Source organism: Dipodomys ordii, unplaced genomic scaffold, assembly GCF_000151885.1.
Source record: "Dipodomys ordii isolate 6190 unplaced genomic scaffold, Dord_2.0 Scaffold49, whole genome shotgun sequence".
NCBI classification, from domain to species: domain Eukaryota; kingdom Metazoa; phylum Chordata; class Mammalia; order Rodentia; family Heteromyidae; genus Dipodomys; species Dipodomys ordii.
This window is the reverse complement of record NW_012267265.1, coordinates 11,426,440-11,442,904: the sequence shown is the minus strand read 5'-3', so window position 1 is coordinate 11,442,904 and position 16,465 is coordinate 11,426,440. Positions and strand designations below refer to the sequence as shown.

Sequence of the window (16,465 nt, the reverse complement as noted above, 5' to 3'; positions counted from 1 at the left end):
TGTTGTTTCAGTCTTTTTATGAGAGTAACAATAGCTCCTGCTTCATGATTTATAACTTGAATTTTCCTCAGTCCACAAATTTTACTTTTTACCGTTAAGACTTCTTAAACTTAAAAATAGATGGTCTAGCTGGCTTCTAGGAACTCTGCCTGGAAAAACAGCAAAGAGCTCAGAGCTCTGGCTCTGATGGTATGAAGAGCAGCTTTCTATTGTTTTCAAAATAGGAGTGCTGAATATTTTAAAAGAAAGGTATTAATAGGACCTATTATTATTATTATTATTATTATGGATATCAACACTTAATATCTATGACTGCACTCACCTTCAAGCACTTCATTTCTCTAACTGCAGAAACAGTTTGATTTAATTAATCTTTTTTCTTGTAGCCCAAGGTATCGAGAAGGAGATTTAACTCTCTATGCCCTAAATCTCTACAATGTCACCAAGCGCTTGCAGCTACCAGATCAGTTATTTAACAAACAAGTGGATAAGTACCTTTTCAAACCTTCAGGACCTGACGGATTGCTTTCCAAGTGAGTCTTTTGCATTAGCACGTGTGTGTGTGTGTGTGTGTGTGTGTGTGTGTGTGTGAGTGTGTGCATGTGCACACGGATGTGCATTTTAAATGTCCTATAGATTTATTGGTGTTTTTATGATAGAGACCTTTTCAAAAAGGGAGGCAAAGAAACAACAACCCACAAACAAAAAAGCAACTATTTCAAGTTCTAATCAATTTAACACCCAGGAAATGTATTTATACATACTTTTTAATTCAAATATAACAAGCTGAGAGTCCAAAGCACAGTCTGTCCATTATCTTAAAAGAAATCCTACTTTTTAAAATAACTTATAGGGGCTGGGAAGGTGGCTCAGTGGTAGCGCGCTTGCCTTGTATGCATGAGGCCCTGGGTTTGATTCCTCAGCACCACATAAGCAAAAAAAAAAAAGCCGGAAGTGGCGCTGTGCTCAAGTGGTAGAGCGCTAGCCTTGAGCTGAAGAGCTGAGGGACAGTGCCCAGGCCCAGAGTTCAGGCCCCACAACTGGACCCAAAAAATAAAAATAAAAAATAAAATAACTTATAGAACAGAGTCCACTTACATTTAGATGATTTTTCTTGGAAAAGACAATAGTTCTTAGTAATACAGGCACCAAATCAAAGCATCATCATACGTAATTGCTCATAAGGGCATGGCAATACAATACCTTTGGAGGTAAGCTAGGTGTGAGTCTCTTACAGTAACTGAAGTCATATTTTTTTGTTGTTGTTGTTGGGCGTGGAGCTTGAACTCTGGGCTTGGGTATTGTTCCTGAGCTCTTCTACCACTTAAGCCACAGCACCACTTCTGGTTTTCTGGTGGTTATTTGGAGATCAGAGTCTCATGGATTTTCCTTCTCAGGCTGGCTTTGAACTGTGATCCTCAGATCTCAGCCTCCTGAGTAGCTAGGATTATAGGCGTGAGCCACTGGTGCCTGTCTTGAGTCATATTGTTTTTTTTGTTGTTGTTGTTTGTTTGTTTTACTGTTGCATTAGTGGTGAAATACAATGGAGTAACATTTACATTCATCAGGTAAATAAGTACATTTCTTTCACAGAGTGTCAGCTATTCCTTCATTCTTTCCCATTCCCTCCTTCTCATCTCCACCCACGAGTTGCATAGTTCACTTTCATCAATGTCCAGTGTGCTCCTCTGCTGCACTTCTTCACCCTTTGTCCTCGGATTCTGTGCCCTACCCCCACTCTCCCACAGATATGCACGTGAATATCAGGTAAAGAATACAGTCATCAGAAAAAGAAAAAACAAATGAAGAAAAAAAGTCCTTTGTTTCCATCTTTGGAGTTCATTTCAGAATGCATACTATTCTATATACATATGAAGAGGCACTTGGGTATTGCATCTTTGTGATTCTCTCCTAAGACTTGTATGTGAGAATCTAGAATCTTGTGTCATTTATTATATCCCAGTGCATTTTAGATCTAACTTCCATATTTGTCTCTGATCAAATCACTTAATGTGATTAGTTCTAGTTCTATCCATATCCCTGCAAATGACATTATTTTATTCTTTCTAGTGGATGTATAGAATTCCATTGTATATAGGTACCACATTTTTTCGATCCATTCATCTATTGTGGGGCACCTGGGTTGTTTCCATATCTTACCTATAGTGCGTCAATTAACATGGACATGCAGGTGTCCTTATTATATCCTGGCTCATGATGCTCAGGGTAGATGTCAAGGACTGGTATGACTGAGTCGTAGGGAGGGTCTATGTTTAGTTTTGAGGAACCTCCAGAGTGGTTTACATTCTTAACCAGCAGTGCACATTTGTTGTTGTCCTAATTCAGAATAGTCAACCTAAGTGGGGTAAGATGGTATCTCAGGGTTGTTTTGATTTGCACTTCCTTTATGGCCAGGGATGATGAGCATTTCTTTATGTGACGCTTTGTCATTCTTACTTCTGAGAAGTCTCTTCTTAGCTCCCTTGCCCATTTAACAATTGGTGTATTAAGTTTGGAAGGGTTTAGTTTCTTGAGCTCCTTGTATATAGTAGGTAGTGGCCTTTGTCTGATGTATTGTTGGTAAAGACCTTTCCCCAATTAGTTGGCTGTCTTCCTAGTTTGGAAGCTATGTCCTCAGCTATGCAGAAACTTTTTATTTTAATGTAGTCCCACTTGTTGAGTTTCTCTTCTATCTGCTGTGCCCCTGGACCCTATTTAGGAAGTTCCCTTCTATACCTATAAGTTCTAATGTTTCTCCTACTCTCTCTTGCAGTAGTTTCAGAGTTTCAGGTCTGACATTGAGGTCTTTGATCTACTTTGAATTCATGTTAGTGCAAGGTGATAAGCAGGGATCCACTTTTAGTTTTCTGCATATAGCTGCCCAGTTTTCCCAATACCATTAATTGAAGAGACTTTTTTTATATAATTATGTCTTTGGCTCCTTTGTCAAATATCAGATGATTTTAAGTATGTGTTTTTATTTCTGAGTCTTCTAATCTGTTCCATTGGTCTTTGGGTCTATTTTTGAGTCAATACCAAACTGTTTTTGTAATTATGGCTCTGTAGTAGAGTTTGAAATCTAGCATTGTGATACCATCCACATTGCTTCTTTTGCCTAGAATTGCTGTGGCTATTCTAGGTCTTTTGTTATTTCATATGAATTTGTAGATTGTTTCTCTATCTCAGTAAAGAATGTCATTGGGATTTTGATGGGGGTTGCATTGAATTTGTATATCGCTTTTGCACTATGACTATTTTCACAATATTGATTCTACCTATCCATGAACATGGAAGATATTTCTATTTCCTGGTGTCCTCTTTGATTTATTTCCTTAGATTTTAATAGGTTTCTCTACAAAGATCTTTCACATCTTTGGTTAGGTTAATTCATAGTTTTTGTTTTGTTTTTATATTTGATTTCCCTTTTTGCTTGTGCATGGTTGGCATACAGAAAGGATACTGCTTTTCATGGGTTAATTTTATATCCTGCTACTTTACTGAAGTGGTAGATCAACTCTAGGAGTTTGGGGGTGGAGTTTTTTTTATCTTTGATGTATAAGATCATGTCATTTGCAAATAGGGATAGTTTAATTTCTTCTTTCCCTATGTGAATCCCTTTTGTGTCCTCTTCTTGCCTTATTACTCTGGCTAATAATTCCAGAACTGTATTGAAAAGGAGTGGAGAGAGTGGACATCCTTCCCTTTTTCCTGATATTAGGGGAATTAGTTTTAGTTTTTCCCCATTTAGTATTGGACTGTCGGTCTGTCACATATAAACTTTATTGTTTTTAGTAATGTTCCCTCTATTTCTAGTTCTCCAAAACTTAATATGGATGTTGTATTTTGTCAAAGGCTTTTTCTGCATCTATTGAGATGATCATATGGTTCTTGTTCTTGGCTTTGTTGATGTGGTGAATGCAAATGCATATGTTAAACCAGCCTTGCATCTGAGGGAATGAAGCCTACTTATTCATAATGTATGATTTTTTTATTTGTTTTGGATTCTGTCAGCTAATATTTTACTGAAGTGCCTTGCATCTATGTTCATCAGAGAAATTGGTCTGCAGTTTTTTGTTGGATTCTTACCTGGTTTTGGAACAGATGTGATATTGATTTCACAGAATGAGTTTGGAATTTCTCCCTCTTCTATTTCATGGAAAAGCTTGAGGAGTATTAGTATTAGTTCATCTTTAAAAGTCTTCTGGAATTTAGGGGTGAATCCATCTGGCCTGGACCTTTCCTTATTGGAAGACTTCCAATTCCTTCTTCTAGCTTGTGTGTTAGTGGGTCATTTGGCTGGTTTGTATTTTCTTGGTTCAGTTTAGGTAGTTTGTATGTTTCTAAATATTCATCCATTTCTGCTAGTTTTTCCTTCTTTTGTGAGTATAGGTTTTGAAAATAGTCCTTTATAATCATTTGAATTTCTTGGATGTTTGTTAATGTTTCCTGTGGCATCTATGATCTTATTGATTTGAATTTCCAGTCTTCGTTTTTTTTTATTAACCTCACAAGTGCTCTGCCAATTTTATTAATTTTTCAAAAAAACATTTTTTTTGTTTCAGTGATTTTATGTATAGTTTTTTTAGTTTCTATTTTGTTGATTTCTGCCCTAATCTTTGCTATCTCTCTTCATCTAGTAGTTTTAGATTTGATTTGCTCTTGTATTTTTGGCAGTTTTAATTGCATTATGAGGTTATTTACTTGAGCTGTTACTGGTTTTTTGTTTGTTTGTTTTTTTTGTCGGTTGTGGGGCTTGTACTCTGGGCTTGGGTGTTGTCCCTCAGCTCTTCAGCTCAAGGTGAGTGCTCTACCGCTTGAGCCACAGCACCACTTCCTGTTATTGTTTTCTTTATGTGTCTGCTTAGAGCTATAAACTTTCTCTCAGCACTCTTTTTGCTTTATCCCAGAGGTTTTCTTGTGATGTACGTTCATTAAATTGTAAAAATTTTCTAATTTCTTTCTTAGTTTCTTCTGTGATGTGTGTTTTATTCAGAAATGTGTATTCAGCCTCCATGTGTTTGAGTAATTTCTACAGTATGTTTTGTTGTTGAGAGCTAGTTTGATTCCACGTGGTCAGATAGGATGCAAGGAATGATGCCAATCCTCTTGTATCTGCTTACATTCTTTGTGTGAACTATGATACAATCTAATTTGGAGAATGTTCCATGGGCTGCTGAGAAGAATGTGAATTGGGTGGTTGTTGGGTGGAATACTCTGTAGGTGTCTGTTATGTCCAGTTGGGTTATGGTGTCATTTAGTTCAGAGGCTTCTTTGCTCATCTTTTGTTTGGTTGACCTGTCCTCCTTTGGTGAGAGAAGAGTATTAAAATCTCCCATTATGATTGCGTTTGGGTCTATCTTGTTCTGTAAGTCCAAAAGTATTTGTTTAACACATTTAGGTGCTTCATTATTTGGTGAATAGATATTGACCACTGTGATTTCCTCTTAGTGAATCACTTCCTTTGTTACTATGTAATAACTTTCCTTGTATCTTTGTACTGATTTTAATGAAAAGTTTATTTTATCAGATATCAATATGATTACTTCTGCCTTCTTGCAGGATACATTTATATGTTAGCTCATTTTCCATCCCTTTATTTGGAGTTTGTTTTCTTCTTTGGCTGTGAGATGGGTCTCTGGAGACAACAAATGGACAGATCTTGTTTTATGATCCGGTCTGCTGTTCTTTTCCTTTTGATTGGGGAATTGAGTCTGTTAATGTTTAGAATTATTGTAGAGTGATGTGTCATGTTTCCTGACATTTTCTTTTCCTTTTTTTTAATTTTTTTTTTGGTTGGTCATGGGGCTTGAATTCTTGGCTTGGGCGCTGTCCCTGTGCTCTTCAGCTCAAGGCAAATGCTCTACCAGTTGAGCCACCGCACCACTTCTGGTTATCTAGTGGTTTTTATTGGAGATAAGAGTCTCATGGACTTTACTGCCTGTGTTGGCTTTGAACTGCCATCCTCAGATCTCAGCCTCCGGAGTAGCTAGGATTACAGATGTGAGCTGCTGGCACCCGGCTGCCATTTTCTTTATTTCCTGTGCTTTGCTACTTTCTCTTCCTATGCTTACTAAATTGGTCTTCTAGTGACTTTTGTCTAATGTGTGTCCTTGATTTTTATTGCTTTTGTCAGATTGTATACTTTACTGTATATATTCCTTTGAAACGTTTGTTTAGTGTACATGAGTTTCTTTACTTTTTGTCATAGTTTCACCATCAAATGTAAATAAATGATAGCTTCATTGGGTACACCAGTTTTGGTCAGCAGTTGTTGATCTTCAGGGCTTGGACTGAACCATTCCAGGATCTCCTTCCTTTGAGAGTTTGTGTGGAGAGATCTGCAGTGATTTTGATTTTTTTTTCCATTGTAATATAGCTCCTTCTTTGATTTTGCTGCATTTTAAATCAAGTCCTTGCTTTTCAGGCATAATGTTTTTACTATGTTTCTTTTTGGATCCTGTCTACTGGGGGTTCTGTATGCTTCTGTCAGGTGGGTGAGATTTTCTTTCTTAATATTGGGGAAGTGCTCTGTTATTATCTTACTGAATAGGTTTCGATGCCTTTAATATTGGATTCTTCCCCTTCATCAATCCTAACTAAATTTGATCTCTCTGTTGAGTCTGCTGATTCCTGGATTTCTCTTTGATAGGTTCTGAGTGTTTGTTTCATACCTTTGACTTTTAGTTCTAGCTCCTCTGTTTTATCCTTGACTCTTGATATTCTTCACTTCACTTCACTTATTCTGTTTCCGAGGTGTTCCATTGTGGTTTGCAATGTAGAAATTGAACCTTTTATGCTCCAAGATCAGTTCTAATAGTGTTAATTTTATCATTTAATGAGAGTTATACTGTTTCTATTTTTATCTCCATATTTTTGGGGAGTCCTGGATATTCTTTGCCATTTCTTCTTTGTACTCTTGAAATTGTTTTTGAATCTCCCCTTTTATTTTACTTGCTAATTCTGTCATTTCTTTAATGGTTCTTTGCGACAGACCAGATTGGCCGGAGCACTGGGATCGATGGGACAAGGATCTCGGGATAGGTGGGCAAAGAGTCGGCGAAGTGACAAACAGACACAGACTCAAAAGAGTTGCATCTGAGCTGTGAGCTGGTGGCTCACGCCTGTAATCCTAGCTACTCAGGAGGCTAAGATCTGAGGATCGCGGTTCAAAAGCCAGCCCGGGCAGGAGAGACCATGAGACTCCTATCTCCAATAAACCACCAGAAAACTGGAAGTGGCGCTGTAGCTCAAGTGGTAGAGCGCTTGCCTTGAGCTGAAGAGCTGAGGGACAGCGCCCAGGCCCAGAGTTCAAGGCCCAGAGTTGCATCTGAGTGTATCTTTATTGAGGAGAATTAACATTTTTATACAGTGTATGATTGTGACATAGATTCTTTGTTTATTTAAGCACGTAATCAATTTTTTAAAAGGCAAAGCATTGATGAATTACATGAAAATTGATGACTATCCCACCAACTGTTTAAGCTTAGTGGTGTGAAACAAGTCTAGCATATTGTTTAATAGAATGCGTCATCTATTCAGCCTTTTTATGTTTAATAATTAACAAACCTAAGACAGGGCTGTACTTATATTGTACTCTTTTTATTTTTATTTTTATCCAACTATTTTCATCTTTATAAGCTCCTGTATAAGGAAATGGTTCATCGGTTGGTTCAGGAAGTATGATGTTACTAACTTTATATTTTGTGTGAAACCACCTATCTATTCCCTATAATGTAAATTGGACTAAACTTAATCATAACTGTTGGGATAATCTTTCTTTTTCTTTTATAATCAGAGGTTCCTTTTTTTTAGAACTCTCTGAACTACTGGGATAACTCTTTCTAACTTAGTTTAATTTATTGATTTTGTCTGTTGGACATATCCGGAAATTTTATGTCTCTATATTTACTATGCGTGAGCCGCAAAACTGCTTGTGAAGTTGTAGGAGTTTCTGGAGGCAGCGTCACATCAGATGATAGATTGATTGGAGCATTGCCCACATTTAATCTTTGGTCTTAGTCTTTATTATTCAGAGAAGCCGTCTCTATTGGACTGGAAAGATACAACATGCTTGGTTCGCAGATCAATAGAAAAATAGCCAAAACGAGAATAAAGGCAACGAGTGTACAGCCAAAACGAATATAGTAAGAATAAAGGTAGAGGCTATAAAGGTGCAGCCAAGTGTATGGGAAGCCTTGAACCAACACCCCCTTCCGGCAGGCATGCTTCCTTTGTCTAACTCAATCTCTCAGGTAGACTCCGCAGGAGGTGAGGGAGGGCAGCTCTTTTGTCCTTCATCTCCTCTTTATTCTCACTGGGGTCCTTTCCTGCATTGTTGTTGGCTTTTGTATTTGGTTTGTTGTCTTGATTGTTCATGGATCTTGTACTCTTTCCTTGTGATTTACACATTTGGGTTCAATGATTGTCAGGGCCCTGGCCCAGGCTTGACCTGCTTGCACCCAACAGGTGGTAGCCCATACATGGCCCAGGCTAGCTCACACTGGGTGAACGAGCTTGTGCACATGCCCATCCCCTGGCCAGCAAGGTGGGTCTGGACTATGTCAGGGTCTGGGAAGGCTGAATTCCTCCCTCCGAGATGGGCATGTGCTTCAGAAGGGGCAGGCTCCTGCAGGTGCACAGGATTTTGTCTGTTGTCTTAAAACAGGTCAAGTTCCCCTGTGGATAGCCATGGGTGTGGAGGACACAGGGTCCTAGTACCCACACGGTGTGAGTACTGGAAGCCCACAGGTGGGATGAGGGGGATGAGGAAGATGAGGAAGGGCTCAGGCCTTGTTGTCCTCTTCAAGTGTGGGAGGTTGCGGTCCAGGCAAAGCTCTGTGTGTCACCACCAGTGCTGGTCTCCTGTGGGGGAGAGAGGGGTCCCAGTAGGGTGCTCACTGACCCTAGAGTTAGTTGTGGTCTGACGGGTGGTACTATGTAAGTTCTCTGCATCTGGATGCCGCAGTCTCACGTTGCTGGTCTGTGTCTCTGTTTGCACTGTCCAAGTTTGGCTCTGTGGAAGCTTTCTGTGACTGAACACTACAGTCTCTCTGGTTGGGTCTCGAAGCCTTGGGCAGCCACAAGGCTGGTCTCGTGGCTTAGCTATGTTTTTTTTTTTTGTGGGCTGACTGAGTGCACTGTGGCAGATCTCTGGGTCTGGATGTCACTGTCTCATGTTGCTGGTCTGTGGTGCTGCCTATACTGGCCAGCCCTGGCACTGTGGGAGTTTCCTATGTGTGAATGCTCAGTCTTGCTGGTTGGTCCCAGAGTCTCTAGGCAGCTGCAGGGCTATTCTCACAGCTTAGCTGTGCTGCCAACACAGGATGGAAGGATTGAGGAGGACTCTTGCAGTTTTCCATTCTCATGTATACAAGCTATGATATTTTTCCCATTTCTGTGATTCTCTATTTGTTTATATATTTGTTGTTGTCCATCTCTTGGAGGGAAATGTGTGGTCGGACTCTAAATCTCTGTTGGATTAGAGAGAGCCTGGGTGATTCCCTATTCTTTCACCACTATCTTCTGAAGTAGTTGTTTTTGGTTGTTGTTGTTGTTTTTTAAATTGATTTGAGTAAGGAGGGAAAAAAGTCAGGATGTACTTGTAGGTGGGTTATTTGAAGTGATTCTAATTGTGTTTGGGTTTTAAAACCCAGTTATTGAGTATATCTTATAAAAGCACAAAGAATGATGGCATCTTGCAGAACTGAGCATGCGCACATTTACGGTTAGAAGGAGCTCTTTTCATGATTGTTCTCATTGTAGAGTATCAAAGATGAAGAGTACAAAATTCAGTCAGGAGCTGGTAGCTCCTGCCTATAATCCTAGCTACTCAGAAGGCTGAGATCTGAGGATCACAGTGCAAAGTCTCCCTGAGCTGCAAAGTCCAAGAGACTTTTATCTCCAAACCTGGAACTGGAGATGTGACTCAAGTGGTTAGTGCAACAACATGGAGCAAAAAAGCTAAGGGACAGCATCCAGGTCCAGAGTTCAAGCTTTAGTACCAGCATGTGCATGAGCACACATGCACACACACACACACATACAATTCTCACCATTTTCCTCCATCTTTGCAACTGGTACACATGTGATGTTTTTGGTGACTATTAACATTGACATGTGAGAGAATACAGTAACATGCTTTCTTCCAAGCTTTGTCTTCCACACACAAGCATTATTAACATTGAGTACTATGTAGCCCAGTCTGGCCTCAAACTCACCATCCTGCTTTGGCCTTCTGAGAGCTGGCATTTATAGGTACATACTACCCCACCTAGCTCAGATAATTTTTTAAATTATAACTACAATAATGTTACCTCTAATGGGAAGGAGAAGGATGTACACATTTTAGCTACTCCTTTTCTATGTAACCTTCACAGGTATTTTTGTGATGTGTATGTGATTGTCCTCGGGCATTAACTCAGGGCCAGGACACTGTCCCTGAACTTCTTTTGCTTAGGCTAGTGTACTTGCAGCTTTTTGGTAACTCATTGGAGATAAAAGTCTCACAGACTTTTCTGACTGGCTGGATTAGAACCACAATCCTCAAATCTCAGCCTCGCAAGTAGCTAGGATATAGGCACAAGCCATCATGCCTGCCTCTTTGTAAATATTTTTGATAGGCTACATGTTTTATCAAATATGGTAGATTACTTAACTATTTCTTATTATTTGATTTTTTAAAATTACTGGTAAAAATAATGCATCTTTGAGTAACATTTTTCTCTCTTTAGGGTATGAAGCTTTTTGAAATGAATATATATTTAGTGTATTCATGTCTGAAAACACTAAGGAAAAAAGCTCTGGGGAAGTAAATGAGTGGCAGTTGTAGAATTCAAAGTGTCTTAACAAGTGTCCAGCCACCTGTTCGAGGCCATTCAGTTGAGGACACTGAAATTTCTGGCAAGGAGCCAAGCACCTCTCCATGTCTTCATTTGCTGTTCTTATATCTGTTCTCTAGGGCAGAGATTAAAAAATGTTACCTCATGCCTAGCAACAAATTGATTTGCCTCAATTTATTTATTTATATTTTTTTGGCAGGGGAGGTTGGTGTGCACTCTGTGGCAATTTTTGTTTTAAAATAATTACAAACATTTACCAGTTGACAATGACTAAAATGTCTGGATTTCTAGCTTCTTTTTATTTTCCAATGCTAGTGATCAAATCCTTGTGCAACCTATACACATGCTCTACCTCAACCTCTGATCTATACCCCTTGTCCCTCTAGCTAAAATAGGTACATTGGCAATTCCAGATCCACGTGTTCCCTTAGGGGGAACTGGATTGAGGTTCAGGGAGGTTGCTGAGCTTTCTAGTTCTGTCCGTTCCTAACCCTGTAGTCCTATACCTGCCCTTCTGCGTTTGCACATGGCACTTCCTTATTGTCATGATCGTGAGCACCTCATTGTCCCCAGGCTAACTCTTGTATATTTGAAGGACCATTGGATTATCTTCTTCCTAGGTTGGCTGTGCCCAATTCTTCTTCTTTTTGAGTTCTTGGCCAGGCTCCAACCTATTCTGATAATAGATTTCATTTCTATAATTTCAGTGAAATTATAGAAAATGTCTCATTCCCCTAAGTACTCCTCAATAAGCACATATCAGCTTTGCTCTTCTTTCTATATTTTGCAAAAAAGTATCCCAGATCAGTCTGATTGTTACACAGTCTATACACTTTTCTCATATTAATAACCTCAGAGAGTTTAACAATGGTCACTGTAAAAAAAAATTTTTTTTTTGGTCCGGTCATGGGGCCTGAACTCTGGGCCTGGGCGCTGTCCCTCAGCTCTTCAGCTCAAGGCTAGGGCTCTACCACTTGAGCCACAGCACCACTTCCGGCTTTTTACTTTTTGCTTATGTGGTGCTGAGGAATCGAACCCAGGGCCTCAGGCATGCAAGGCAAGCACTCTACCACTGGGCCAACTTCCCAGCCCCATGTAAAAATTTTTTCTATGTGTGCTGGTCCTGAGACTTGAACTCATGGCCTAAAATTTTTTCTGTATGTGCTGGTCCTGAGACTTGAACTCATGGCCTGGATGCTATCCCTGAGCTTTGTTGCTCAAAGTTATCACTCTACCTCTTGAGCCACAGCTCTACCTTCTAAAAATAAGTTTTTAAACAACCTTTGTATAGTGCTTAAAAAGATGCTGAGTAATAAGTGCTCAATGAATATTTACAGGAAATATTTTTAATAGGAAAGCAGTAATTTACCTCAGATAAATGTTGTCCAGTACTCACAATTCTGCCAAACTCTGTTCTTTGCTAATTCCTTAACACTTTATTTCATCTGAAGTTAGCCAAATTTGTCTTCTATTTCCTTATCTTCATGTACTGTCTTCAAAATACAAACAAGCAGTTGCATTCATTGAAAACTCCACTATCACTGCCCAGCTTGCCATGAAATCCCCAGCATGTATTGTATTGTGTGTGCTCCGTAAACTTACAGCGACATGATACATAATCTTACTATGTTACTTACCTTACCCACAGCAGTGTTCATTCACAGCCAGACTTACTTTTAAATCAAGGTAACAAAATATCCTCCCCCAAAGCATTACTGGAGCTTTCAGGCCTTTACAAAGTTTCTAATTTCATGCAAAACACTTTGTGACTACCATCCTGTAGAGATGTTTTCAAGACCTATTTTGGGTTGTGGTTTCCTGATGATGGTCATGACATTTCCTCCTATACCCCACCTAAAACTTGATGTGATATGAGCAATAAAACAAGAACTGACACCTGTGGGCCAAGTCCTGCTGTAAAGCAGGCTTGTTTGGCACAACCATGGGTGTGTTATTGATGTTTTCAGTTACCAGACCCGGAGCTGAGCATCTAACTGAGGTTAAATAAAAATCAGCTTTCCTTTTCACAAATCTCTAATAAGAACATGGGTTGAGAACTCTTTCAATTTGAAAAATACATTGTAAGTCTAAGTGAAAACAACATAACAATAGAAGATTAAATGAATAAACTAAGATACTCATAGCATAGAATCCTCTGTATCCGTTAAAATAATGCAGTGGACCAATGTAAAATCATGTGAACAAATAAGTAGAATATCTTAAAGCAAAAGAGTCAAGTTGCAAGAAAATATGTATAATTGTATCTGTTTAAGTAAGAATGTGTATATACATATAGAAAAAAGTGGAATAAATATACCTCAAAATATTAAAAAGTTTGAATATTTAACAGATTCCTTTCGTTGTATTTAGTTATATGAATAATATGACAATGCCACTTAGTTCTTCCATAGTGCTTACTGTCTGAAAGGCAGTTATAAGTGTTTTACATATATTATATGTATATGAATGTAACTGACATTAAATCTAAATTTTCAACAATAAAAGCTGTTACCTTTTTATAGCACAAAGAAGCTTTGAGAAAATGATAGCCATACTCATAATTTAGGATTGAGGAAGCAACTGTCAGTAGAATTACAGCTTTAATTCATAAAACTCTTCATAAACTCTTGTCTAAATTGGATTTGTTCACCGAGTACACATTCATTTTATTTAAATAGCAATGTGTGCAAGAAATAACACTTGTCTTTTTTTTTATTATTTTTTAACTCAGTTTTGAATTTTACTTCCAACACTAAATACACAGAAGGCATGTTTTTATTCTGTGTGGTTTAGTCAAACAAAATTGTTTTTGTTTCACCATAACAGAATACAGTCTACCAAAGCACTTCACCAATACCAGTCCAGGAGGACATGTTTTGGGGAAAGAGGTTATTAGACAGTTTAGGGACATTTGTTGCAAGTGGAAATTTTCACATTTTGAGTTAAAAACTTTACCTTCTATTATATATATGTGTATATGTTTATCTTATAAAATATTTTCAATTATTTTCCATCAAGTACAATTTCTACAACTTCAGAAGTTATCACTTTTTCCCTTTTTATACATACATCATTTTGCCTCCTGTGGAGTGTGCATGCTTTTTTTCTGTAAATAGTGTAGGCTTTGGCCAACCACATTGGCTCTAGTCTGTAAATCCCACCCACTCCAGGAAGCAGAAATTGGGAGGATTTCAGTTTGCATTACCTAAGTCTCAGGCAAAAAGTTAGTGAGACTCAATCTCAGCTAAAGAAAAGCTGGATGCGATGGCACTTGCCTGTCATCCCAGCGGCGTGGGAGGCCATTGGTAGGAGAATCGTGGTACAAGGCTGGCCCCCCAACAAAAACCTAAGCCCTATCTGAAAAATTAACTAAAGCAAAAAACAGGGCTAGGGTCATGGGCCAAATGGTAGTGCAACTGATACTTGAGACACATGAGAAGTCCTGACTTCGCACCTAAGTACCACCAATACATATTTATATCAATTGTATATATTTTGGTCTTTACAGGACACATGATCTCTGGGTTTTTGTTGTTGTTGTTGGTGGTGGTGGTCTAAGAAACATTCCACAAGTTTTGTAGAAGTCGTGGTCCATGTACTTGACTCACCCAGGGGTGTTTTTCATCTTTGCAGATCTGTCCAACTCAACGGTCAAACTCTAAAGATGGTGGATGATCAAACCCTGCCAGCTTTGACAGAAAAACCTCTCCGCCCAGGAAGCTCACTAGGCTTACCAGCTTTCTCTTATGGTTTTTTTGTGATAAAAAATGCCAAGGTGACTGCTTGTATATGAAGTCCTACACTAGTCCAGAGATTAAGTATTTCCAGCATATTGTAAAGAGAGAAACAAAATAAAGCTATAGGAAAGAAAGCACATTTGGTACAAATCAACTAGCAGGAGCTGCAGAAACATTGCAACAGTGCAGCATTAGCATGGTATTTTGATCTCTAATAAACACTGCTAATAACCACCATTAATAATACCATGTGGGGGTTGGGAAAGTGGCTCAGTGGTAGAATGCTTACCTTGCATGCATGAGGCCCTGGGTTCGATTCCTCAGCACCACATAAGCAAAAAGGAAAAAAGCCGGAAGTGGGGCTGTGGCTCAAGCGCTAGCCTTGAGCTGAAGAGCTGAGGGACAGTGCCCAGGCCCAGAGTTCAGTCCCCACAACCAGACCCCCCCAAAAAAATACCATGTGTTATGCATAGCATGTTGCATGCACCATTTTTAAGGCTATTAAAAAGATCCAGTAATGTTCTCAATATGGCCGGAAGGCAAATAAGTGAAGGACAAACTGTAAAAAGCACTTCCTTGCTTTTATTTTTTGAAAATCACCAGCCAATTGTCTGATGATTTCCTGAAAGTGCCAGCTCTACAGACTTCTATGGGGAAAAATTTCCTTCCACAACCTCAAAATTGGATGTCAAACAGGAACCACCTGTGTGCAGTGTAACAGGAGATAGAGTCTAGATTTGGCAGCTTTTCTCTTGTTTCTTTCCGCAATAGTGCCTGAGAGAATGGAAATTTACATGTGATAGTGTCAAAAATGGTGATGACATTGCAGAGGAAAGAGATCATGTAAACATCAAAGGAAGTTTTAAAATGACTGGATATTGAATTGGTTTCCTAAGAGGGGAAATTTGAGAAACCACCAATACATCCCCACCACCTGCTAATGTTTACTTTTCTCTACCATATTCTTTTAGTCTTTTTCACTTTGGGAAGTGTTTGGCTATGAATAACAGAAAACCTTCATTCATTCAGAGCCAATAAGGAAATTTACAACCCTCCATAACAAGAGGGTCATGTAGGACAGGGTCCAGTTGCTGGCTCTGTCAGCAGAGGTGCAGATTCTTTTCTGTCCTGGGACCTGCCATTATTAGCATGAGCTATCCTTCTTGGGCTGATGACCAGGGCTATTCTTCACACCCATTCAGAGATGGTAGCAATCATAAGAAGTAGATGGAAATATTTTTCTGTCCCCTTCAGAGACTTGAATTCCTTCAGAAGTTCCCGCAACAAACTTCTCCTCCTGTCTCCTCCAGTCTTATTGGCCAGGAATAAGTCATGTGGCTCATGACTGTGAGATGCTTACATTGTCTTCCAGGAATCCACCTTTGGAGTGGAGGTTTCAGTGAGTCCACATACTGGACATTACAGCTTTGTGCTCCATCAGAGACAAAAAGAATGACTATTTCTCTCACATTTTAAGGATTGTCATTATATATGCCTCCTATAAATACCTTCTCAAGTAAAAATTAGTACATTTTGAAAGCTAGAAGCAAGTTTGGATGCTACATGCCCTTAAATTTTATATGTAAGTAGTGTTTATATTTTCACATTTGAAAACAGTGATTTTCATAAGCTTAGTATCACATGGTTATTCTTTTAATAAAGTCTACAATTCTTGGATTTGATGGCCTGCTTTTTCTAGTTTGGGGTTGTGGCTTGGGGGTAGAATCATGCCATGCTATGATTCTTGGTTTGATCCTCAGCACTGAAAATTTTTAAAAAAAGCCTTGCCTTTTGTACCTTCACAATTTTCTTGACACATTCCACAATGGTCCTTTCAGCCTCCTTAACACCAAAGTATTTGAAGAAAAGGGGTCCACAGTCACAAACGCT

At 38.9% G+C, this 16,465-nt stretch overlaps 1 protein-coding gene across 2 annotated transcripts in view; it reads left to right on the top strand.

Annotated features, from left to right (window-relative positions):
* Hpse (heparanase) overlaps nucleotides 1–16,252 on the top strand; it is a 46,319-nt gene extending 30,067 nt beyond the window's left edge. The window contains exons 11-13 of one of the 2 annotated variants that reach the window (XM_013020254.1): nucleotides 387–533; nucleotides 14,472–14,613; nucleotides 15,948–16,252. In XM_013020254.1, the coding sequence (XP_012875708.1) occupies nucleotides 387–533; nucleotides 14,472–14,613; nucleotides 15,948–16,031 (373 nt within the window). In that variant the 3' untranslated portion in view covers nucleotides 16,032–16,252. Of the gene's footprint in view, nucleotides 1–386; nucleotides 534–14,471; nucleotides 14,892–15,947 lie in introns of those variants that run through there. The other variant, XM_013020255.1, reaches the window with a different exon arrangement.
* The last annotated feature ends 213 nt before the right edge of the window (nucleotides 16,253–16,465 follow it).